Source organism: Nycticebus coucang, chromosome 17, assembly GCF_027406575.1.
Source record: "Nycticebus coucang isolate mNycCou1 chromosome 17, mNycCou1.pri, whole genome shotgun sequence".
Classification (NCBI taxonomy): Eukaryota; Metazoa; Chordata; class Mammalia; order Primates; family Lorisidae; genus Nycticebus; species Nycticebus coucang.
In genome coordinates, this window is record NC_069796.1 from 66,529,525 (window position 1) to 66,553,681 (window position 24,157).

Sequence of the window (24,157 nt, forward strand, 5' to 3'; positions counted from 1 at the left end):
GGGGAGATTTGAATTTGAAGCCAGAAGGCAGTTGTAAAGGACTGCCAGTGACTTTCCGCTTCTGGAGCTGGTGTTCGGCATGTCTTTTCCTAAGGCGCCCCTGAAACGATTCAATGATCCTTCCGGTGCGTACGGGGGAGGGAGCTGGGATTCGGAAGATAATCTAAGGTCCCTTTTCTCCCTCCTCCACCGGAGGCAAGCTGGAGGCGATGTTTAGGGCAAGAATGGAGCTCATTCAATTGATTAATTTTCCTGAAATATATGCTAAGCGTCTACTATGTGCGAAGCGCTAGTCGGGATGCTAAGGTTATAGCAATGAGTGAGACAGAGTCCCCGGACCAAGTACCTTACGTTTGGGTGGGGAGTATTGCCAGTAAACGGTTAGCAATAGGAAGAATCTAGCGCAGGGTGAAGCTATTTGAAGGTCGAGTCCAAGAAGGCCTCACTGATAACATTTGATATTTTTTTTCCTTTCAACTTGTGAATTTCTTTTGGATATTTTATTTGGGTATAAAGAGAAGGAAGATTGGCCAAAACCGTTTATGGGTGTAAAATAACAGCACTTATTGAAGACACTATAAATGAAGTTATAGAGGCTGATACTTACTATATACCATATACCTCGATTATAGGAGGGCGGGAGTTGAGACAGAGTCTCACTCAATCAGCCTGGTATTGAGTGCCCTAGCGTCATAGCTCACAGCAACCTCAAACTATTGGGCTCCAGTGATCCTCTTGCCTCAGCCTCCCAAGTAGCTGGGACTTAAGGTTCCCACCACAACACCCAGATATTTTAATTTAGAGACTGGGTCTCGCTCTTGCTCAAGCTGTTCTCAAACTCCTGTTCTCTGTCTACCTGCCTTGGCCTCCTAAAATGCTAGGATCACAGGCATGAGCCATCGCACCCGGCTTTAGTAGATTTTTTTTTTTTAATTATACAACAATCCTAAGCGATAATGCTATTATTTGTTATTTTATTGATAAAAAAAAAAGATTAGGACCTTTAAATCTGCATTACCAAACTGGCAGAACTGGGTGTGAACCCAGGATTCCATGAATCTGTCAGGTGCTCTTAAACCCTGAGATGCATAAGCACAATAACTAGGAAGCCTCATAGCAGTTGGGTGGCATATATCATTTAAGGTGCTAACTATTGGCTCGGAACCCATAGTACAGTGGTTACAGCGCCAGCTACCTACACCAAAAGTGGTGGGTTCAGTCCTGGCCCGGGCCAACTAAAGCAACACCTGAACAACTACAACAACAAAATAGCCAGGCTTTGTGGCGGGGCGCCTGTAGTCCCACCTACTTGGGAGGCTGAGGCAGGAGAATCGCTTAAGCCCAAGAGTTTGAGGTTGCTGTGAGCTGTGACGCCACAGCAGTCTCTACCCAGGGGGACATAAAAAAAATAAGTAAGATACTAACTGTGGGCTGGGACTGTGCTAAGTCTTCCTTGCTAGATCTTGTTTATTCCTTCCACCTGCCAAGTGAGGAAGGTACTGACTTTGTCTTATTTTACAGAGGAGAAAGTTGATGGGTTTTGTAAGTATTGATACAGTTATTCTACCAGTAACTAGTGTAATTGAATATGAAAGCCTATGATTTATCCATTATAATACCCTGAAATTTGAAGTTGCAGTGATCTGTAATGACTCCACTTCTCTCTAGCTCAAGCAACAAAGCAAGACCGTTTCCAAAAAAAGGATGAGCAAGTGAATCAGCAAAAGCTTCTTTCTTTTTTTCTTTTTATTTATTTATTTATTAACCTGAGACAGAGTTTCACCCTCTTAACAACCCAAACTAGAGTGCCATGGCATCAAGTCTAGCTCACAGCAACTTTGAATTCCTAGTTTCAAACAATCCTCTTGCTTCAGCCTCCTGAATACAGGAGGAATACAGGCATCAACCACTGCCTACTGTCCCATCTTTTGCTGGTCCTTATCTCCTTTGGAATTGTGGACCCAGTGATGAACTAGAATACTAGAATTCAACATTATTATGTGTTGTATTGTTTTTAATTCTGGGTGCTTGCTTGCCACCTGTAGAGCAATGCATCTTAACACTTTTCCACAGAAGCATATCTAGAAGAGAGATGAGAATAATCACAGGACATACATCATAACTACCAGTAGTACCTGCAGTTTTCTCTGAAGTCTTCTATCTGCATTAAAATACAATATATTCTCCATTATCTCCCCACCCCCATCCCAAACGAATAAAATAGATGTTTAAGACATGCCACATTAGCCTGGTTTTAGGAACTCTACTATTCACCCCAGGGTAGGAAATCTCAGCTGGCCAAGATTAATGCTTTTTGCAAAGTGTACATTTATCTCATCCCCAGTGAATTCCACACTTCATCTTGAGACTGTCCTTCCTGATTTGAAATTTACTGTCTCTACCCTTTATTAATCACATTTGATCTTAAAGTTACCAGGATTAGAGACTTTCTGTCAGTATATCTGAACGATCCTTATTCCCAACAGAAGAAAGGAAACTTAATTCTGTCATTAATAGGATTTTTATGGTTACCTACAAATGAAGAAAGCAATAACTTTAATACTTTTTAAACTATTTCCCAGAGTGAGAAATAAGTTTTATATTTCTAACTAGGATTTTTGTTTTATTTCTACATATATAACTACAACAAAAATGTCACAAAATAATGCTTAGCCTAGCTACATGTGATTCACGCTTATATTTCTATTGTGTTTCACTTGTTTTTAAAGTGTTAGTCAAGATCAACTAATGAGTTCTTAACTACCATTTGAAAAGTGCTTAGGGGCTAGTGGTGATTGCCTTGGAATGGTCAAAGCTCCTTCCTGTCATATTTATTTGTTTAAGACTCTAGACTATATTCTTTGAAAATAGCTTTTCAGAGAATAGTATCTATTGGTTCCCAATCACCTAAAGTTTTATCCTAATGATATTTTAATTATTGTAAATTATAAGAGTCCTGTCGTAAGTCTGGTATGTGTAAACACTGAAATAACTTCGGATTTAGGACTCCAGTTAAATGAAGTTATATGATATAAACTTCTAAAACATAGGAATATTTTCTAGTACAATTGTACTTTGCATAACATGGCTTTATAAATTTTCTAAGCCTCAAAGTCTTTATCTGTAATTAACATAGAGTCCTTGTGAAGATTAAATAAAATAATATCCATAAAATGCTTAGTATAATGCCTGGCATGTAGTAAGTGCTCAAAAAATTCTTGTTACTATTAGCATGATTGCTCTTTTGTGTATTCAAATTGCAGTTGATACCATCAGTAGGTCTGTTGTATTTATATTATCCAGAGATAGATTGTCACTATAAATTTTTATTCTAGGCTAAATCTCGAAGGCTAGACAATTTTAATTATTTTATTTCTAGAAAATAGTGGTAGTTACTTCAGTGATTTTCTTTGAGAAGAGTTACTAACACCCAAATATTTTATTTCTTTTATATTCAGTCCTTAATAACAAAGCCACATTCCTTCTTTATATATGATGCTCATCCCAAAACTATCTTAACTATTTTGTTCAGTTACCTGTGTTTCTTTGACCCAATTGTTATAAAGGACAAGATAATAACTGTCCTTCGTAGAGAAACTTTCGTTGTTATATCAAATGAATGCTATTTTTACACTTTAAAAAATGAAGCAGTATGTTCATGGCATTTTTACATTTATATTCACTTTGATATGACATGTTTTTAACTTAAGATCATAAATAACGTTAGATTATACACGTTTTATGTTTCCTCTAGGTTGTGCCCCATCTCCGGGTGCTTATGATGTTAAAATGTCAGAAGCATTGAAAGGACCAGTATCCTTTCAGAAATCAGAGAGATTTAAAAAAAAAAAAGGTAATGGATCTCAAAATAAAATAAGGGGATGATCTGATACTTTTCTTAATTTTAAAGTTATGAATAACAATATTTAACCTAAAAGATGCTATAACACTTCTAAAAATGTAAAGCTAGAACTATTGTTTACATTTTCTTATTTGGGGATTTATGAAACAATCAAGTATAGAATAACCCATTTACATTGTTGTATAACCAAGAAAATAAAGCAAAAGATTCATATAGATATGTAGCTTCTTTTTGGTAATTACCTTAACTTTTCTTGTCAGAGAGTATTAGGAAAATCAGAAAAGTATTAGCTATATAAAAAATATTATGCAACTAATGATTTGGAAATCCACAATTAAAAGAATAACTTTATATTGCTTCTTTAATAATTGCAATAAGAAATATGGAAATTGTATTTTCTATGTGGTTAAAACTTATAAATACCAATCATGATCTACACAATTCATTTTTCTGTAGACTCTCAACAAAATTCTAATGTTGACAAAGATGCTACCTTGACTGCTTCAGCTAGAAAAGTTAAGACTTTGGAATTAAAGGTGAGGAACTTTTATATGCCAGTTGATTTATCAACGGTGTCATTGAAAAGCCTACCTTGGTCATGTGCTGACACCTATAATCCCAACACTGTGGGAGCAGAGACATTGGATTGCTTGAGCTCAGGAGGTCAAGACCAGCCTGAGTAAGAATGAGACTCTGTCTCTACTAAAAAATTTAGGTGGGTGTTGTAGCAGGCACCTGTAGTCCCAGTTACTTGGGAAGCTGAGGCAGAGGATCTCTTAAACCCAGGAGTTTGAGGTTACTGTGAGCTATTATGATGCCATGCTACTGTAGCCAAGGTGACAGAGTGAGACTCCGTCTCCAAAAAAAAGAAAAGAAAAAAAGGCTTGGTGCCGTGCACAGTGGTTAGTGTGCTGGCCACATACACCAGGCTGGCAGTTTTGAGCCTGGCCCAGGCATGCTAAACAATAATGTCAACTACAACAAAAAAAAAAAATAGCTGGGACTGTACCTGTGGCTCAGTGAGTAGGGCACCGAACCCATATACCGAGGGTGGCAGGTTCGAACCCAGCCCTGGCCAAACTGCAACAAAAAAATAGACGAGTGCCTGTAGTTCCAGCTTCTCTGGAGGCTGAGGCAAGAGAATCGCCTAAGCCCAAGAGCTGGAGGTTGCTATGAGCTATGAAGCCACAGCAATCTACCGAGGAGACAAAGTGAGACTCTGTCTCTTAAAAAAAAAAAATAGCTGGGCATTATAGTGGGCACCTGTAGTCCCAGCTACTTGGGAGGCTAAGGCAAGAAAATTGCTTAAGCCCAAGAGTTTGAGGTTGCTGTGAGCTGTGATGCCATAGCCCTTTACCAAGGGCAATACAGTGAGACATGAGACTCTGTGTCAAAAAAAATAATAATAAAAGAAAACATATCTTGAAAGTATTGTATTTGCTTAGAATGAATTAGATATTTACATTAGGGTTATAAATCTGAAAATTAATGAAATGAGTTATCATTAAAACTTTAATTTCTACCTAGGACATTACTAAATATATAACTTAGTTCACAATTACAAAATAGCCTCCATTTTTCAGTCTCTTTTTTGGGGGGGGGGGGTGTTGAGGATGACGGGGTTGTGCTTTGTCAGCCCAGCTGCAGTGCAATGACACAATCATAGCTCACTCCAGTCTGTAACTACAGGGCTCAAGGGATCCTCCTCTCCCATCACAATCTTCAGAGTAACTGGGACTACAGACATCTACCACCTCTTATTTTTTGTAGAGTCAAGAAAGATCTTGCTATGTTGCCCCACTGGTCTCAAACTCTGGCCTTAAGCAATCCTCCAGCCTCTGCCACCCAAACTGTTGGGATTACAGGCATGAACCACCATATCCAGCCCATTTTTATATCTAAATAAGTTTTACATTGAGGTATAAGCCTTTCAAAATTATGTGATGATTTGTTACCGTGATTTGAGTTGTTTTGTTTTTTGTTTTTTTCTGTGTTTGTGAGGATAATGAAGTATTGGTGAAGAAAAAGGAAAAAAAAAATCCAGTGCCTAAAGGATGTTTGCAACTCAGAAACTTTTGAGGAGTGGTGAGAGATTAAATTCATAATAGCCTTATGATATGACTTGTGCAACCTGCTGTTTCTGGTTTTATGCATTCATAAACAAGCAAGTTGTACTTTTTAAGGAGTTATGCAAATTAATGAATATTTTAGTGTGAAAAAGATTAGGATACCAAAGCTACAGGATTATTTAGTTATAATAGTATATATTTAAAACATGCTGATTTTTCTTAGTGGAAAACTTTTAAATGTTTTTGGAACAATTTGAGTATGTGAATTATAAAACATCTCAATAATTTCATACTAATGACCTGCTGAAATAATGTGCATATTTGACATATTGGGTTAAGTAAAATATATTAACTGTTCTGCTTTTTTAAATTTTTTATTTTTGGATAATCTTGCTCTGTTGCCCCAGTTAGAGTGCAGTGGCATCATCATAGCTCACTGCAACCTCCAACTAACTGTTGAGCTCAAGTAATCTTCCTGCCTCAGTCTCTTGAGTAGCTGGAATTACAGGCACAACTACGGCTGGCTAATTTTTCTTTTTGTAGAGACAGGGTCTCATTCTTGATCCTGCTGGTCTCAAGTTTCCGAGCTCAAGCAATCCTCCCTCTTTGGCCTCCCAGAGATCTAGAATTATAGACATGAACCATTGCACCCAGCCCTCAGTGCAATATTTAAAATAGAAATTAACTAACTTTGGATCTTTTAATCTTTTCTGATCGGTAAAAATCAAATTTGGCTATGATATTTGTGGCACTTTTAAGTTGTTTATAATTGTTCTTTATCTTTTAAACAGAAGGAATCTCAAAAGAATGATAAAGATTTGAAGGTCCTGGAAAAAGAGGTAAGCAATGCTTTCAACTTATTGAAAAATAAATATGGTATATCACAGAAAGCATGATTACACAGAGTTAAGGAGAAAAGATTCCGTTACAGTCTGATGAGTCCTCCAGTGATGCAAACATGCCATCTAGACCAGTGCCTACAGGAGAATGGTTTCTTAGCCTGTACCATGCTTCAGAGCCTGTCCAACCTCTAGTGTGGTATACTGGCCAAGTTAAATTTGTTAGCATACCAAGGAACAGATTCAAGATAACACACTTCGTGAAAAACTGATAATTAAAAATCAATATATCAGTTTATTACAATTAGGTATGTGGCTTAGATATTTACATCTACTTATCATGTATACTCTTTCTATATGCTAATCTATGTTAAGAAAACATAGTTAGAGGATGCATGGTGAGCATGCAGTCCTAGCAGGTTAGTTAGAGTGGGATAAAGTTATGCCAGCATGGTGCATTGCTCTGTACAGTTGGTATATGCCTTCCTCAAGTGTGAAGTAACCCATAGCTACATGATACAGTATGGTAGGTATTCACCACCTATAGCTGTTTAAATTAAATAAGAGCAAATAAAGTTGAGAACTCAATTTCGCAGTTGCACTAACCACATTTTAAGTATTTAATAGCCATGTTTAGTGAGCAGCTACTGCACTGTGCAGTGTATTTCACCATGGCAGAAATTTCTGTTGGGCAACACTGACCTAAAGAACTCACATCTTTAAGCCATACTAAGCTGCTAACTTTGCTTCTCTGGCAGTCTTGTTTCCATGTATCCATTTCTGACCAACTCTTCTTCTAAATGGACATATTCTTCTGATATATTAAAACCTTGCATTTGATTACAGTCAAATGTTGGCTTAGGACCAAGAATATGTTAGGATATCTACGAATCTCTGCTGTGATCCTTTTGTATTTATTTTAATAATATTAACTGTAGACTGGGGCCTGTAGCTCAGTGATTAGTGTGCCGGCGACATGTGCTGGGGCTGGTGGGTTCGAACCCAGCCCAGGCCTGTTAAACAAACAAACAAAATAGCTGGGCATTGTGATGGGTGCCTATAATCCCAGCTAGTAGGGAGACTGAGGCAAGAGAATCGCTTGAGTCCAACAGTTTGAGGTTTCTGTGAGCTATGATGCCATGGCACTCTACCAAGGGTGACAGAGTGAGACTTTGTCTCAATAAAATAATAATAATAATATTGACTGTAAGTGTATTGAGAGTATGTGCTAATGATATGCATAGAGGTTGATACTTTAATAACTGATTCTTTTTTTTTTTTTTGGAGACAGTCTTGCTCTGTTGCCCAGGCTAGAGTTCTATGGCATCAGCCCAGCTAACAGAAACCTCAAATTCCTGGATTCAAGCTATCCTGGTGTCTCATCTTCCCAAGTAGCAGGGACTACAGGTGCTAGCCACAAAGCCCAGCTAATTTTTCTATTTTTAGTAAAGAAATAGTCTGTACTATGCTTCAGAGCCCATCCAACCTCTAGTGTAGTGTACTGGCCAAGTCAAGTTTGTTAGCATACCAAGGATGCATAATAGGATCTTGTTCTTGTTCTAGCTGGTCTCAAACTCCTGAACTCAAGCAATCTACCCACCTTAGCCTCCCAGAGTGCTAGCTAGCATTACAGGCATGAGCCACTGTCCCCAGCCAATAACTGAATCTTTATGAGATAGCTGATAAGCTGCAGAGCCAGAATGAGAAATGGTCATTTATATCAATTACTTACATGCATATAGAATTTGGGTTAGGTTTTTCCCCTTATCATTTTAAAGATGTCATTTTATTGTCTTCTGGCTGCCATATTTTCTTTCTTGCTTTTTTTTTTTTTTTTTTTTTTTTGAGATAGAGTCTCACTGTCACCATTGATAGAGTGTCACGTCATCAAAGCTCACCGCACCCTCAAACTCTTGGGCTCAAACAATCCCCTTGCTTCCTCCCCCCAAGTAGCTGGGACTACAGGTGCATGCCACAACACCTGGCTATTTTTAGAGATGGAGTCTCGCTCTTGCTCAGACTGATCTCGAACTCCTTAACTTAGGCAATCCACCCACCTTGACCTCCCAGAGTGCTTGGGATTACAGGCATGAGCCACCGCGTCCAGCCTTAGGCTTCCCTATTTTCTATAGACAAATGTTAAAAATGTTGCTTGTTTTTGTTTTAATGTGGTGGTAGAAGCAAGGATACTGGCTTGTCCAGGCCTACTATAGTCTACTTAGCCCTGTTTTGCCTTCTTGAAATAAAAAAATATTTAGCATTTTAGATCATAATAAGAATTTGTGTAATTGTGAAAAGAAGAACTTACATATAGAAATACATTAAAAGTGAATAAACAACTTAATTGCACTTAGAAGTTTATGGCAATTAAAATCCATTTTGTTGTTGTTGTTGTTAAAATGAATAAAGGTTTTTAAGATGTACTATAAGGTAAATATGATTATTGAACTAGCCAGTAAAATTAGAGTATCTATGAGCATAATGTCAAAATCAGAGGTTTTTCCAGAATCTTTAATGCTTTATCAGTAGCGTCTACTTATGTTGGTGTTGTATTAGTGAATCATTTACTTATCACTTTGTGTCCAGATTCGTGTTCTTGTGCAGGAACGTGGTGCTCAGAACAAGAAAATCCGGGACCTGGAAACAGAGTTGGATAAATTGGAAGCCAAGCTTCATGCCTCCGTAAGGGAAAAAACGTCACTGTCTGCAAGTAATGCTTCCCTGGAAAAACAGCTTATTGAATTGACAAAGACTAATGAACTACTAAAATCTAAGGTATTTGAGCAGTTGAACAAATAACAAACATTTTTTTCTCATTAGAAAAAATGGGAGGCTCTAGTTTAGCCCTTTCCCTTCACTAAATGTACCTTAAATGTTTAAGCTATTTTAAATAAAAATGACTATCTTTTTTTATTAAAATGACTGACACATAAGTTATAAACAAGTTATTTTTTGATTTAATATTTGACATTTTCTCACTCCTCTACATTTCCCATGGTAAGTAAGACTATTAATAAAAATTACAGCATTTACATCTACAAATCATCTTAAGGACCTTTCTCTGTAATAAATAATAGTATAATAGCAAGCTTCCATTTCAAATTCTTTTGGGAATGAAGTAGGAAATAAATAAGTTGATGGCTGAGTATATTCAGTAGATAAATTGTGTTTATCACTATTATTGTACTTATAGAACTTAAAGAGCTTAACGTCATCCTGCTCATTACAGAATTAGAGAGGCTATAAATCACTGTTCAGTTTAAAAAGATTTATTTTTTCAGGACCTGTGTTTTGCTATAGTCTTTGCTTACAAAGGGTATAAGAGTGTATTAGAAAAAAAAAAATAGAGAAAAAAATTTTTTTTTAAAGTGCATTAGAATCAAACACAGGGAAGAGAGTAGTAGATCCATGGGTCCCAATCAGGTAGATTCTGATTTTTGTAGGCCTAGGCTGGACCCTATGTTCTGCATATTTCAGAGTACACCAAGCGACTCTAATTCATTTTGTTAAGCAAACACACATCAAGAATTCTTAGGGGTTTGTTTTAGAAACTTACATTGAACTTTCTAGCATACAGAGGTAAGTAACCACCTATACTACCTTTCAGAAATAAGCCAGAAAGTCACATTAATGAAAAAGTGGGATAAGAACAATAGTAGTAAACAGTCAGTAACTGCAGTGTTGGTAAAAGGCTGTGTTTTCTACCAAAGTACATTGGGAGTAAATAATAGCCCCGGTGTAAACATCAATTTACACAATATTTATGTAATTTTTATAAATGTCCTAGCAGAAAATATTTCCGAATTTTGTATGTGTTTTCTGTATAGTTTTCCGAAAATGGTAACCAGAAGAATTTAAAAATTCTAAGCCTAGAGTTGATGAAACTTAGAAACAAAAGAGAAACAAAAATGAAGGTGAGTGCTACCCTCAGTGAGTTGCTGTCTCAAGATCTGGGGATCCAAACAATTTCTCATTTCCTAAAACAGATGTCTCTGTTGTGTAGAATATGACAGCTAAGCAAGAAGGCATGGAGGTGAAGCTGCAGGTCACCCAGAAGAATCTCGAAGAGTCTCAGGAGAAAATAGCCCAACTTGAGAAACTGTAGGTGACTAAAATGATAGAGAAGTGTAACCAATTCTCACTGTCCTCTCTCAGCAAGTAATTGTTTTCTGAGACTTCAACCTTCCCCTGATATTTCTCCTTGCTTCCTTCTAATATTTGCCATATTTCTTTAAGTGACACTTGAGCCTTATCATTCTCAAACATTTTTTTTTTTTTTTTTTTTTTTTGTAGAGACAGAGTCTCACTTTATGGCCCTCAGTAGAGTGCCGTGGCCTCACACAGCTCACAACAACCTCCAACTCCTGGGCTTAAGCGATTCTCTTGCCTCAGCCTCCGGAGCAGCTGGGACTACAGGCGCCCGCCACAACGCCCGGCTTTGTTTTGGTTGCAGTTTGGCCGGGGCCGGGTTTGAACCCGCCACCCTCAGTATATGGGGCCGGCGCCCTACCAACTGAGCCATAGGAGCCGCCCCATTCTCAAACATTTTATCCTAGCAAATTGTATGAATGTATTGCACTTGGAAGTTTGGGAATTGAAATCCTTGGGTTGTGGCTCGGCACCTGTCGTTCAGCGGCTAGCGCACCAGCCACATACACCGGAGCTGGCGGGTTCGAACCCAGCCCAGGCCTGCCAAACAACAATGACAGCTAAACCAAAAAATAGCCAAGTGTCGTGGTGGACACCTGTAGTCCCAGCTACTTGGGAGGCTGAGGCAAGAGAACCACTTCAGTCCAAGAGTTTGAGGTTGCTGTGAGCTGTGTACATCTTCTATAATAATGATGAGGAAAGGTCTCATAATCTTACAGAAGTGGTAGTTAGAGTAAAGTTGACTCACACTAAGCTTTATCTTTCATACAGTAAGATGCACAGATGCTTAGTGTTCAGTTTGATGACTTCTGACTGATAAGCCGTATATACCTGTGTAACCATTAACCAAATATGACAAGAGAACATTTCCATCCCCTCAGAAAGTTCCTTTATGTCCCCTGATACTGCTTTTGAAATGTTCCCAACTTTGCTACTACTTTCTGACTTACATTGTCATAAATTAGCTTTGCCTTTGGGGGGATTTTTATCACAGTTATGATAGAGAAAGGAGGGGGAGAGAGAGGGGATGTGTCTTTTGTTTGATAATTATTTTTCAAGATTCATCCATTTTGTCATGCGTATTATTATTTTCTTTTTATTTCTGAGAAGAATTCTTCTGAGAAGAATTCTACTATATGAATATATACCTTCAGTTGTTTACTATTCTACTTCTGATCATTATTTGGGCTGTTTCTAGTTTCTGTTATTAATAAGACTGCTATGAACATGTTTTGTGTCTTTTTGTGAATGTTTTCATTTCTGTTGAATAAATTTCTAGAAATGGGATTCTTGAGTCAAGGAGCAGTGTATGTACAATGTTTTAAAAAACTCAAAGTGGGTGTACCATTTTATACTCCCACTAACAATATGTGGTAGCTTCAGCTGTTCATCTTCTCACTGACATTTGATGCTGTCAGTCTATTTGATTTTGGCCTTTCTAGTGGGTGTGAAGTAGTATTTCATCTGTGATTTTAATTTGTTACTTTTGATGTCAAGCTTTTTGTGTGTGCTTAGTGACCATTCATGTATCTCCTTTTGTATGGTATCTAAGTCTCTTACCCATTTTCTTAAATTGGGTAGCTTGAAGCAGGTAAACACATAAGTAATTGAATACCAGGCATTCTGAAACAAAAGTTTTATGGCACACAAAAGCTGTGTAGTATTTTGGGTGGGTGGGGAGACCAGGAAAGGCACACAAAAAAGTTGTATCTAACACTTGGAACATTGCAGGTGATGGTTCTCATCATCATAATTCTTTTGGCAAACTATGTCCAGAAAGCTTTTTCACTTAAATAAAAATTCTAGTCTACTGTTTGACTATAAATTGTGGATTTGAAAGGTCACATAAAGTAATGGTTAAAAGTTTACATTTAGAGTCAGTCTGTCTGATACAACAGTATGATACATAAGCATTATGTATGATTATTAACTAAGTAAACTACTGTATCTTAACATACGCAATTTTTATTTAGTGTTTCCACAGAGAAAGACAAGATTGATGAAAAATCTGAAACAGAAAAACTCTTAGCATACATCGAAGAAATTAGGTAATAATAAACAGTAGCTTTAAATTGGACCTCATTTTGTTGAATATTGATGAATACATTCTTTTTATTATTTTTATGTGAATTTCCCCTGTACCTAAATAGATGTGCTCTTCAAAATAATTTGCTTTCTTGCAGTTGTGCATCAGACCAAGTGGAAAAATACAAGCTAGATATTGCCCAGTTAGAAGAAAATTTGAAAGAGAAGGATGATGAAATTTTAACCCTTCAGCAGTCTCTTGAGGAAAACATTGTGTTGTCTAAACAAGTCAAAGACCTGAGAGCTCTATGTCAGCTGCTTGAAACAGAAATAGGTATTGTAGTGTTTTTATAATCACTTTCTTTAGCTAGGTGTTATACATGCTATTTAAGAAAAGTGCTGCTGGGCCGCACCTGTGGCTCAGTGAGTAGGGTGCCAGCCCCATATACTGAGGGTGGCAGGTTCAAATCCGGCCCTGGCCAAACTGCAACAAAAAAAACAGCCGGGCGTTGTGGCGGGCGCCTATAGTCCCAGCTTCTTAAGAGGCTGAGGCAAGAGAATCGCCTAAGCACAAGAGCTGTAGGTTACTGTGAGCTGTGATGGCACGGTACTCTACTGAGTGAGACTCTGTCTAAAAAAAAAAACAAAGAAAAGTGCTGCTATTTAAAAACAACTTTTTAATATAGTTATCTAAATGGCACTGACAAAAATACTGTTTTGTATTTTCAGCTTTTTTTACTCTTACATTTGTTCTCTTTATTTCAATACAGTGTGTCATTTGTCTTGATTGAAATATATACAGTTGTGCAATTCTTGACTTTTCCACCAGGTGGCCATTTAAAATCAGTGGATACACAGAACTAGATTTGGGAGGTTTTATTATGTAGCATATAATATATTGTAAGTAGTGATACAAACTTGACTGTTTTGTTTCGTTTTTGTTTTTGATTTTTGGAATACTTGCTCTGTAATAATGTGCTATAAGCAGTATAATGGACTATCATAAGAGTCCAAGTGTCTCAAAGTTAATGTTGGTATCTAATTACAGTATTTTTAATGCTTTGCCTGTTATAGAAGACCTTGTAAACAGGAATAAAGAACTGGATAAAAATCTAAATGCTGAGATACAAAACTTAAAAGAGAAGTTTATTCTTGAAAAAGAAGAATATGAAAAGCTTCAACAAAAAGAGTTAGAAATTGAGTCACTTCTGCAACAAGAGAAGGTAGTTTACCACAGTATTTTAAAAAAACTTATTTTATGTCATAAATTTTCCTATTTATCAGAAAACCCTTTAAATTGTGTCTATTTACCACAGTATTTTAAAAAAACTTATTTTATGTCATAAATTTTCCTATTTATCAGAAAACCCTTTAAATTGTGTCTATCTTTTGATCCAGAAATTCTATTTTTAGATTCCTATCTTGAGGAAATAATTATGGACATGCTGAACATTTAGCCACATATCTTTACCACATTCACCATAGGATTATTAATAATATGAAAAAAATACAAATAACAGATACTCTGCAGCAAAATAAGGAAATTGTTTTTTAAAATTTTTCTGGCATAGTCATGTGTTATGTAGACTATGTAGATATTATAAAAGAGTATCTAATTACAGGAGAAACAAAGCAGTTTTTAAAATCCTGATTACATAAAGAACATTTTACATATCAATGAGAAAAAAGTTCACTAAAAAACATGGGCATATGGTAGAAATAGGTAATTCTCAGAAGGAGAAATTCAGTGGCCCATAAACATGAAAAGGTGCTCCACCTCAGTAGGAAATGGAAATAATTTTTCCCTACTTATAAGAGTAACACAAATTAAAACATTTGATAATATAAAACACTGGTGGGAGTTGAGCCAATAGGTACTTGCATGTTTTATGATTTTTTTTAAATGATACTTACATACACAGACTATACATCATTTATATTCTATACGTGTGTATGTGTGTGTGTGTATCAATATACAGAAAAAGACTAGAAAGCATATATATTCCAAAGTAGCAGCTATTTCTGGAGGAGGACAACCAAGATTGTGGTGGGGAGTAGTGAAGGACAAGATTAATTTTATTTGTAAATGTTAGGATTTTTTCACAGTGGTGATGTATTTGCATATTATATAACTTAAGAAAACATTTTTATATAGCATTGAAATCACAATACACTTTATATAATATATAGAAAAGTATATCAAAGTACCTATAAAAACCAGTTTTAAAACATTTAAAAGGTAATTTTAGCTTTATGAGAATTTTGTGAATGTGCGTATTGCACTGAAAAAAACCTGAAATGGTATTTGCCACAGTGTTAACAAGGTATAGGATATAATGCATGAAAGAATGAATTTATGTCTGTGTTGCTATAAATTTCCTTGGAACTCTTGAATTTAAGTTTCATACTTAATTATTTGTATGATACTTATTTGTCTCTTAGTAAAACATCACAATGTCATTTTTAATAATTTTGGTGGTTATCTGTTTGAATATAGGAATTATCTTCTAGTCTTCAGCAGAAGCTATGTTATTTTCAAGAGGAAATGATTAAAGAGAAGAATCTCTTTGAGGAAGAATTAAAACAAACCCTGGATGAGCTTGATAAATTACAGCAAAAGGAGGAACAAGCCGAAAGGCTGGTCAAGCAGTTGGACGAAGAAAGAAAATTTAGAGCTGAAGAACTCAAACTCCTAGAAGAAAAGCTGAAAGGGTTTGTAATAATAGACTTCACATTTGTGTGTGACTTAAGATGCTCAAAGTATTTTCAAGTACATCTTCTTAAGATTCTTACATGATTCATGTGAGTGTGTGAAGTTGGAATTATTTTACAAGTGATTGACATAGAGAGGTAAAGTATATTCACAGAATGTGCATATACAACTTTGGCAAGCCAAAGTTAAAAGTAAGGCCCTTTTTTTTCTTAAGGCCAAAGGTTTAATTAAAAGGAGGTTTAGTAAACAAATGACCATAGTGTTGTGCTCCTTTACTATTCACATATTTTCTCAAAATTATTGGATGTCCGCATTATAACAATAATAAACTTAAGAAAAACAAAAAATCCTGCCCTTTAATGAAAACATTTCCATTTTTTGTCTATTTGCACATCAGTTTACACAGTGTAAGTTATACCTTTATGTACATTTTTGAGAAAGCACAGACACTTTAGAAGTAGCAATCACAATAGGCAAAATGGGTTGGGCGAGGTGCTTGGAATCCCAGTTACTCAGGAGACTGAAGTGGGAGGATCACTTCAGCCCAGGAGTTCAAGACTCTAGTTAATAATGATGGTGCCTGTGAGTAGCAGCAGCACCCCAGCCTGGGCAAGATCCCATGAGGGATGGATGAAAAGGAAAATGGAGGGGAAAACAGAACTGGGAAACCTTAAATAAAATGTGGAATGATTAAAATGGAGATATAGAACTAAGAAACATTCAAAAACAAGAAATGTATCAATCCGAGTAGAAAGAGAAAAATCTTGTTTCCATCACATTATGCTTCCTTCTTCACTATATGTATTTAAATTAAAATATCCAGTTTGATTCTTCAGTTCAGAAATGGAAATGAAATAATGAATCATGTCATTTAAATCTCTAGAATCTCATCTTTAAAACACTTTCTAACAAATCATGGACTAGATATAGAGACTATAGTATTGAAATGTATCTCATATCTGTGTATCTGTCTCTTGTTGAGTACTTTTTATTATTAATCTTTTAATCTTTTTTCTGTTTTCTTGCAATTAGTAATGAAAATGAACTCCAAGGTTTTGTATATCCAAGCTTTTGTGGGGATAGAAAAAAGTACCATTAGGGGAACTGCAGCCAGCCTGCAGTTCAATTAGGGAACAGCAACCTTAAGAACCTGAGTAAATGATAATATTCTCCAGAAGGAAGCCTTTGGTAATAATTGATTGCTTTTGCTATGGTGGGCATAGTTTTTAAATATCCACACTTAATACAGAGTGAATTTGATCAGCTATTCATCTTGTCTGTGTCCGAGTTTTTCTGTAAGGGTACAATGCTTATTTACAGTGTTTAGTTCTTAGTTGCTTAAGTGATTTCTCATAAGCTCATATACTTATCTAAAATTTTCTCACCATTTAGTAATATATTAGACTTTTTTTAATCTCTGAGATTTGTAGTATATGTTTATTAAGATGACTGAAAACCTATTCTGTCTATGCAAAATCATTCATTAAAGAAGTTATTGAATCTTTGAATAATAAAAATATATTATGTGAGTTACGAGAATAAATTCACAAAGCCCTATAATTCTTCTAAAGAAGAATATTTCTTAATTGTTTGATGTAGAAAATTAAGGTTTATTCAATCCAAGTCCTTTTTAACAGATAATCCTTTGCATTCTTTAGTCTTAGCTGCTGCAGTCAGGTTCTGTTTTAGAGTCTTTTTACCCTATGTTCTTACCTCAAAATTTTTAAAGTAAAGTAAAAGTAGGAAAGATAAGAGGAAGCCAGTAGAAAAGTTAGTGCATTTTAAAAACATGCTATTAGAAATGTGTCATAAACCTGAATCTAAGCAATCCAGTAGCTAGTGCAAGATAAAGACATGAGATATAAGATTTACAATTTCAAAGGTAAATATTATTTTCTTAGGGTAATGATTTGTAGTTAACATTTTATCTTTGAATTGTTTCTTTTTCTTAGGAAAGAAGCTGAACTGGAAAAAAGTAATGCTAATGCTCAGGCCACCCTGGTTTTACAGGAAAAGTATAATAGCACAGTACAAAACTTTGGGGATATTACTGCTCAGTTTGAAAGGTATTTCTTATGGGCACCTGCACTCTTAAATATAGTGTGAGCTGGGAGGGGTGTTTATGAAAAATCTATGAATAAAGCCATGACACAAAAACATGATTGGTATGACTAAATTCCATAATCACCAACCCATAAATGTGCCTTTAGTGTCACCTATTAATCTTACTATATTTAGATAGACATAATTGTCATACAATTGATCTTCCAGTTTTCCATTCCTGCTCCTTTTCTTATTTATCCTCCTCATATCTCTAGAGAAACATGCACTTCCAGATCATCATTGGCTACCCTCTGTCCCTCAGGCAATCCCACTGTACCCTGCACTGATGAGTCTGATGTCCTTAGGCCTGTAGCTTCTACACCCGCTTCTCTTACTTGTTAGGTTCCAGCCTCACCTCCTAATACACCATGTTCTACCAGCCTCTGAGCCCATATTCTTCTCTATCCTCTGAAATGCCTTCCTGTAGCCTCCTAGCTAACTCCTTTTTATCCATCATCTCTCATCTTAACTATAAATTCCTCAAGCCTTTCTGAATCACCAACCAAAATGCAGATTCCCCCCCTTTCATTACCTGAAAGGTCTTCCTTTATAAAACACCTGTTGCAAATTTAATTACACATTTATTTATCCCTTTTTTTAATAAAGAGCAAGAGAAGTGTTTATCCATAAGACCATAAATTTTTGGACAGTAGGCGCAGGCATATTTTTTGATTTGGAGTAATTTCATGTTTGGTAGCTGATTTTTATCATCACTATATGCATACTTCCTGTACATAGTATTTTTTTCTTTGAACTAACAGCAAATACATCTAAAATCATTAGTATTTACCTCAGAACACTGAATTCTTACCTGTCTAAATGTGTGACTATAAGTTTTTGTTTATTTTACTTAGAAGTCTATAAAATGTAAACTGATCAGCTGTATGTTTGTCACTTATATGTATAGTAGTTAGAAAAATGCTTTGACTTTTTTTTTTTTTCTTTTTAATAAGCTACAAAGCATTAGCAGCTGCTGAGATAGAAAATCTGACGCTGGAAAACTCATCACTACTGGAAAAAGTGACCAAGGCTGAGAAAAGTGCAGAGGAGCTTCAACATCAGAAGTTGGCAACTGAGAGTGAAAATCAAGAATATGCAAGGTGTGTAGAAGAAATAAAGAAATAAATAGCCTTAGAAATATTAAGACAATTTAATGATGGTGAAAACCAGCCTAGTAAATTGTCCCATGGATTAAATTTGGTGATCTTAAATTGGAAATGAAGAATTTACTCACTGAAAAAAATTACAATTCTTGAAGACTTTCTTGAGCTAAAAAAAAAAGAAAGAAAGAAAAGAAAAAGTAATTAAAATGTTGTGAACTGTTTAATGAACTCTTTTCTCTCAAACTCAAGAATGCTTCTAGACCTGCAGACCAGATCAGCACTTAAAGAAGCAGAAGTTAAAGAAATCACAGTTTCTTCTCTTAAAAAAATAACTGATTTGCAAAACCAACTTAAGGAACAAGAGGAGGACTTTAAGAAACATCTGGAAGATGAAGAAGCAAGGTAATCTGGGATTCAAACCTGAGTGCCGTGTAACTCAATTATGATGTTATTTTTTAAATTAACTTTTTTTAATTTAATTTTTCCATGCAGAAAATCTGGGAAAGAAAATACAGTGGCAGAATTAACCGAAGAAATGAATAAGTGGCGTCTCCTTTATGAAGAACTGTATAATAAAACAAAACCTTTTCAGGTTTGTCAATTAGGAGCAAACTGACTTGTATTTAAGTTAAGAATCACTTCCTATTAGTCATGACAGTGACTTGGTTTTTCTGCAAGATTACTTTGCTGTGTATTTATGGTGCTAATTAAGCTTCCTATTGAAGAAGTCTTATAAATTGTATTAAATTATGCATATGTCTTTTCCAGTTTTACTGAGGTATAATTGGCAAATTCAGTGGACATAAATTTTTTAATGTAGCCTTCATAAGTTAAAAAATCGTGTCTAAAAAGGAACTTTAACACAGAAGGTTCTCCTGATACAAGCTTTTGATAATTAATCTATATGTATTTGTGATTATTTGTGATATGCATTTTTGTTATGATCTTTCTCATTGTTTCTCAAATTAATATGCTGGCTTTTTTTTTTTCTTTTGCAGTTTTGGCCAGGGCTGGGTTTGAACCTGCCACCTCTGGTATATGGTGCCAGTGCTCTACTCCTTTGAGCCACAGGCACCACCCTATGTGGTCTTTTAAAAGAAAAGGATATAGACTACTTTTGGCATTTAACTAGAGTAAAAGTACATTATTGGCTATATTGCAGTGATCCAGCTCACACACATAAGTCTGGCTGGCTGGCTTTGTTTCCTTGTTTCTTTTCTTCAGTTTTAATGATTTTTAAAATGAAAAATAAAAAGTTTAAAAGATTTTTATAGAGAATCTATGCAGAGCCCCAAGAATATGTAAGAATACTCTTATTTTTGCTTGTTGGGTTTTTAAAATTTATTTAGTTCTTTTTATAGTTTACATGAAGCTAGTAAGATTTAACAGTTTTAAGTCTAAACTTTATTTGAACAAAACACTTTTTCAGCTACAACTGGATGCGTTTGAAGCAGAGAAACAGGCATTGTTGAATGAACATGTTGCAGCTCAGGAACAGCTAAATAAAATAAGAGATTCATATGCCAAATTATTGGGTCATCAGAATTTAAAGCAAAAAATCAAGCATGTTGTGAAGTTGAAAGACGAAAATAGCCAACTCAAATCGGTTTGTAAAATAACATTTAGGTTGTTGTGGTTTTTTTTCTGGGTTAATATGAGGGTACATATAACTAGTTTACTTTATTAACATTTGTAAGTTAAAGTCTAACGTCCAAGTTGTAGTTGAGTCCTTCACTCAGAAAGTATGTCATATACCCCTGCATCGAACCCTATAGATGGGAACTTGCCAATCCACCTAATATTTAGTTTTATTAAAGATATTAGGGTTGGGGGGACAATAGTCCAAACTTTTTGAATTTTTAAAAATTTTTTGTTGTTGTTACTGCCCTGGGTAGAGTACCATGGCGTCACAGCTCATAACAACCTCCAACTCTTGGGCTTAGGTGATTAGCTTGCCTCAGCCTCCCAAGTAGCTGGGATTACAGGTGCCTGCCACAACACCTGGCTATTTTTTGGTTGCGGTTGACATTGCTGTTTAGCAGGCCCATGGATTCGAACCCGCCAGCTCTGGTGTATGTAGCTGGTGCCCTAGCCACTTGAGCTACAGGCGCCAAGCTGAATTTTTTAAGTTTTTGTAGTAAGTGTCTGTCTTATTTTAGTGAAAATTTCCACCATCACTACCCCTGCGCCCCAGCAGTATTATCCCCCTGATGTTACTACTCAGGGAGGTGTAGTTTGGGATGTACTCATAGTCACCCTGGGATGATGCTGGCTCTCATAGGGCTGTCTTCCTCTTTCACTGACCACACATGGCTACTGAACACCACTAGTTGCTGGCTCATTGCCTTGTTCTTTTCAACAGTACCTTAGGACATAAACTGCAGATTAATCTATGGATTAAATGCTGGCTTCTTTTTGGGAATTGTATCTGAAATCAGTGCTTGGTATTTGTTCTGACCGTGGGAGGGTTCCTCCCAGCTGTCTTGCTTCCTAGTTTTCTTGTGCACACTACCTGGCCTAAGTTTTGGCCTGTCTCTTGAATCTCCTCCTAATTCCCCTTTACAATAATAGCCACTGTTCTTTAAAGTTCCCTCAGGCTTGTGTTCTCCAAGCTTTGTTGCAAGTGAAATCAGTTGCTTTGGGAAGAATTAAGAGCTCTCTGTTTTATAACCTACTGTCCTCTGTTGTTTAGCTGGCCCAGACTGGGCTTGAACCCGCTAGCCTCGGTGCATGTGGCTGGCACTGTTAACATGGTGCTACAGGTGCCAAGCCATAACCTACCGTCCTCTGTAGATAAAATCTCTGAAGCTGGACTGTGGAACAGTGACACGCTTCTCTCCGAATGACATCTCTGCCCTAGGAGCTAAGCTCTCAGGGTACTTGTGGGGACCAGGGATGAGGGATAGCCTCAGGTTCTCTTGACTGGCCTCTTTTTGTATGGAACCATTATCTCATGAGGCAGAGCAAAGGTGATCAAGAGTTTCAGCATGACATGCCCAAGATAAGAGTTTCTGTTCCATGAATGAGGCTGAGCTGAGGAAAGGATCTCCCACCGCTAAGCTGCATTTTTTGAGATACATAACCCCAGTAACACAGAGCAAAATGAGAAACACTGATGTCCTGTTCCTCCTGGAAGAAAAAGCCTCTGACTTGGAGTTGGGGGAAAGGAAGAGGGAGCCATGTGTTCGTGGCTACAGCAGTCTGGGTAGAGACTCTGCCTCTCTAAGCTGGGAGTGGGGATGGAAGGAGCAGGGGGTTTTGGTTTAAATGCCATGATCTTATTGTTCTTAGCTAATTTTTGTAGATTTCTATGAATAGTTATCTCTTCTTATGAATAGATATTGTTAGGTTGCCCTTAGAAACATCCTTTAACTGGTTACCTTGTATTTAATTTTTAATTTCACTATGGGAGGAGGCTAGCAGAGCTTTCATGTTGTCATTCCAAAAATAGATCTCTGCTATTAATTTTAAGTCAAACTTTTATCAGAAAAATAGCTTTGTAGCTATAGAGGGGCAAGAATATTTAAAAGACTTACCTCCCTTGTCACAGCTGTTTAAAGTCATTTTGTAAATTCAGTCTTAACTCCTGTATCTAGTAGTAATTTTTGCCATTACATTTGATACATAAGCAACATCAGAATTTGCCTGCAACATCAGTAACACATTTCACGAACATACTATTTAATAATTGTTTGTTATCTATATTTTTCTTACATAGGAGGTGTCGAAACTCCACTCTCAGCTTACTAAAAGGAAACAAAGTGAGGCAAAACTTCAGGAAGAATTGAATAAAGTTCTGGGTATCAAACACTTTGATCCTTCAAAGGCTTTTCAGCATGAAAGTAAAGAAAATTTTGTCCTCAAAACCCCATTAAAAGAAGGTAAGGAAAGAATAAATGTATAAAAGTGTCATTTTCCTCTGGATTTGCTTTCACAGAATTTAGCAAATTATTCATGTTATAAACTGTAAAAATATGTTAACACCTTCCGATACAAAAGAAATTCTAATTGAGATCGTTGTATACAATACCTTGTTTTCCTCCTCTATACTTTTTTCTATACATCCAAATTTCACCTGTCCTTTAAACCCAGTTCAAATTTCATCTTCCTTGAAGCCTTGTCTGACTTTTTTTCTCCAACCCACACACCTCAAATGGTCCCCTGCATAATACCTTAGCATTTCAACCTAAATGTCTCTTAGGTCCTTAATCACAATAAATCAAAATTGGTTTGAAATAGTGAGTAAAGGAGTATAAAAATGCTGCAGAATGTAGGCATTGCTTCCTCTGCCTTGCAGAAGGTAAGATGTCGTTGATGGTTTGTAATGATTGATTGATTAGTTTTAATTTAGACTACTAATACTTTTTTCCTATAATTATTCTAGGCAACACTAACTGCTGCTAAGCTCCTGTGGAGTGTCAAGAATGATGAAAGGAAACATCTGAGAAACCTGTTGAAAATTATTTTATTCTTGTTATCATTATTATTGATGTTATTATTGCTTTTGTTCGTATGTTTGTTGTGAGTATTTTATAATATATTTAACTTTGACTGTCTGTCCTTAAGTATATGAAAGGAAATTCAGTATTTTTTACCAAAATGTCTTCTGGCATTTTATTTTCTATAGTAAATAACTCCTCCTAATGCCCACCTTCATCACCTCATTCTGAATCTTTTCACTGGCTTTCCAGCTTACAACGCATAACATCAAATCAGTATTCCTGTAAAAATCACTATTATTCCCCTTTTCTGAAACTTTAGTTTCAACATTCTTTTTTTTTTTGTTTAAGACAGAGTCTCACTCTTATCTCCCTTGGTAGAGTGCTGTGGCATCACAGCTCACAGCAACCTCCAACTCCTGGGCTTAGGCGATTCTCTTGCCTCAGCCTCCAATAGTTTCAACATTCTAATTCCTATATTTTTTTTAACTTGATTGATCCTGGAGCAGATCCAGAGATTCTGCTCTGAACTATTTTATTTAAGCCAGAACATCTTGGCTTGGTCTTGCCTCTAATCATCTTTCCACTTGTCCAGTACAAATGAGTGTGGACAAGTTTGAATTCATAGTAGCCTAATATAAAATACTCATAGTTTAATAATTTACAGATTCCTAGGCTCCATCTCTGTTTCCCAGTTTACTAAATTAAAATCTCTGGTTTGGCCCATAAACTTGCATTTTTAATGAACTGTTCACGTAAGTCTTAAATACATTAAAAATCTGAGAAACTTTGCATGTAACTGCTGGCTATCTGCCTACCCCCTAAGTCTTTGATTAATATAAAGTAAAATTATAT

The 24,157-nt window shown here is 36.1% G+C and overlaps 1 protein-coding gene across 2 annotated transcripts; it reads left to right on the top strand.

Annotated features, from left to right (window-relative positions):
• The first annotated feature begins 8 nt into the window (after positions 1–8).
• HMMR (hyaluronan mediated motility receptor) lies at positions 9–23,663 on the top strand. 2 transcript variants are annotated; one of them, XM_053566157.1, is made up of 18 exons: positions 9–125; positions 3,755–3,853; positions 4,319–4,398; positions 6,723–6,770; positions 9,357–9,545; positions 10,598–10,684; positions 10,774–10,871; positions 12,893–12,967; positions 13,103–13,278; positions 14,019–14,167; positions 15,442–15,656; positions 17,610–17,723; positions 18,714–18,860; positions 19,113–19,265; positions 19,356–19,455; positions 20,293–20,469; positions 22,582–22,744; positions 23,248–23,663. In XM_053566157.1, the coding sequence occupies exons 1-18, from the start codon at positions 80–82 to the stop codon at positions 23,265–23,267; spliced, it is 2,136 nt and encodes a 711-aa protein (XP_053422132.1). In that variant the 5' UTR covers positions 9–79; the 3' UTR covers positions 23,268–23,663. The 2 variants fall into 2 exon arrangements, with proteins under 2 accessions (XP_053422132.1, XP_053422133.1); XM_053566158.1 differs by lacking the exon at positions 20,293–20,469.
• The last annotated feature ends 494 nt before the right edge of the window (positions 23,664–24,157 follow it).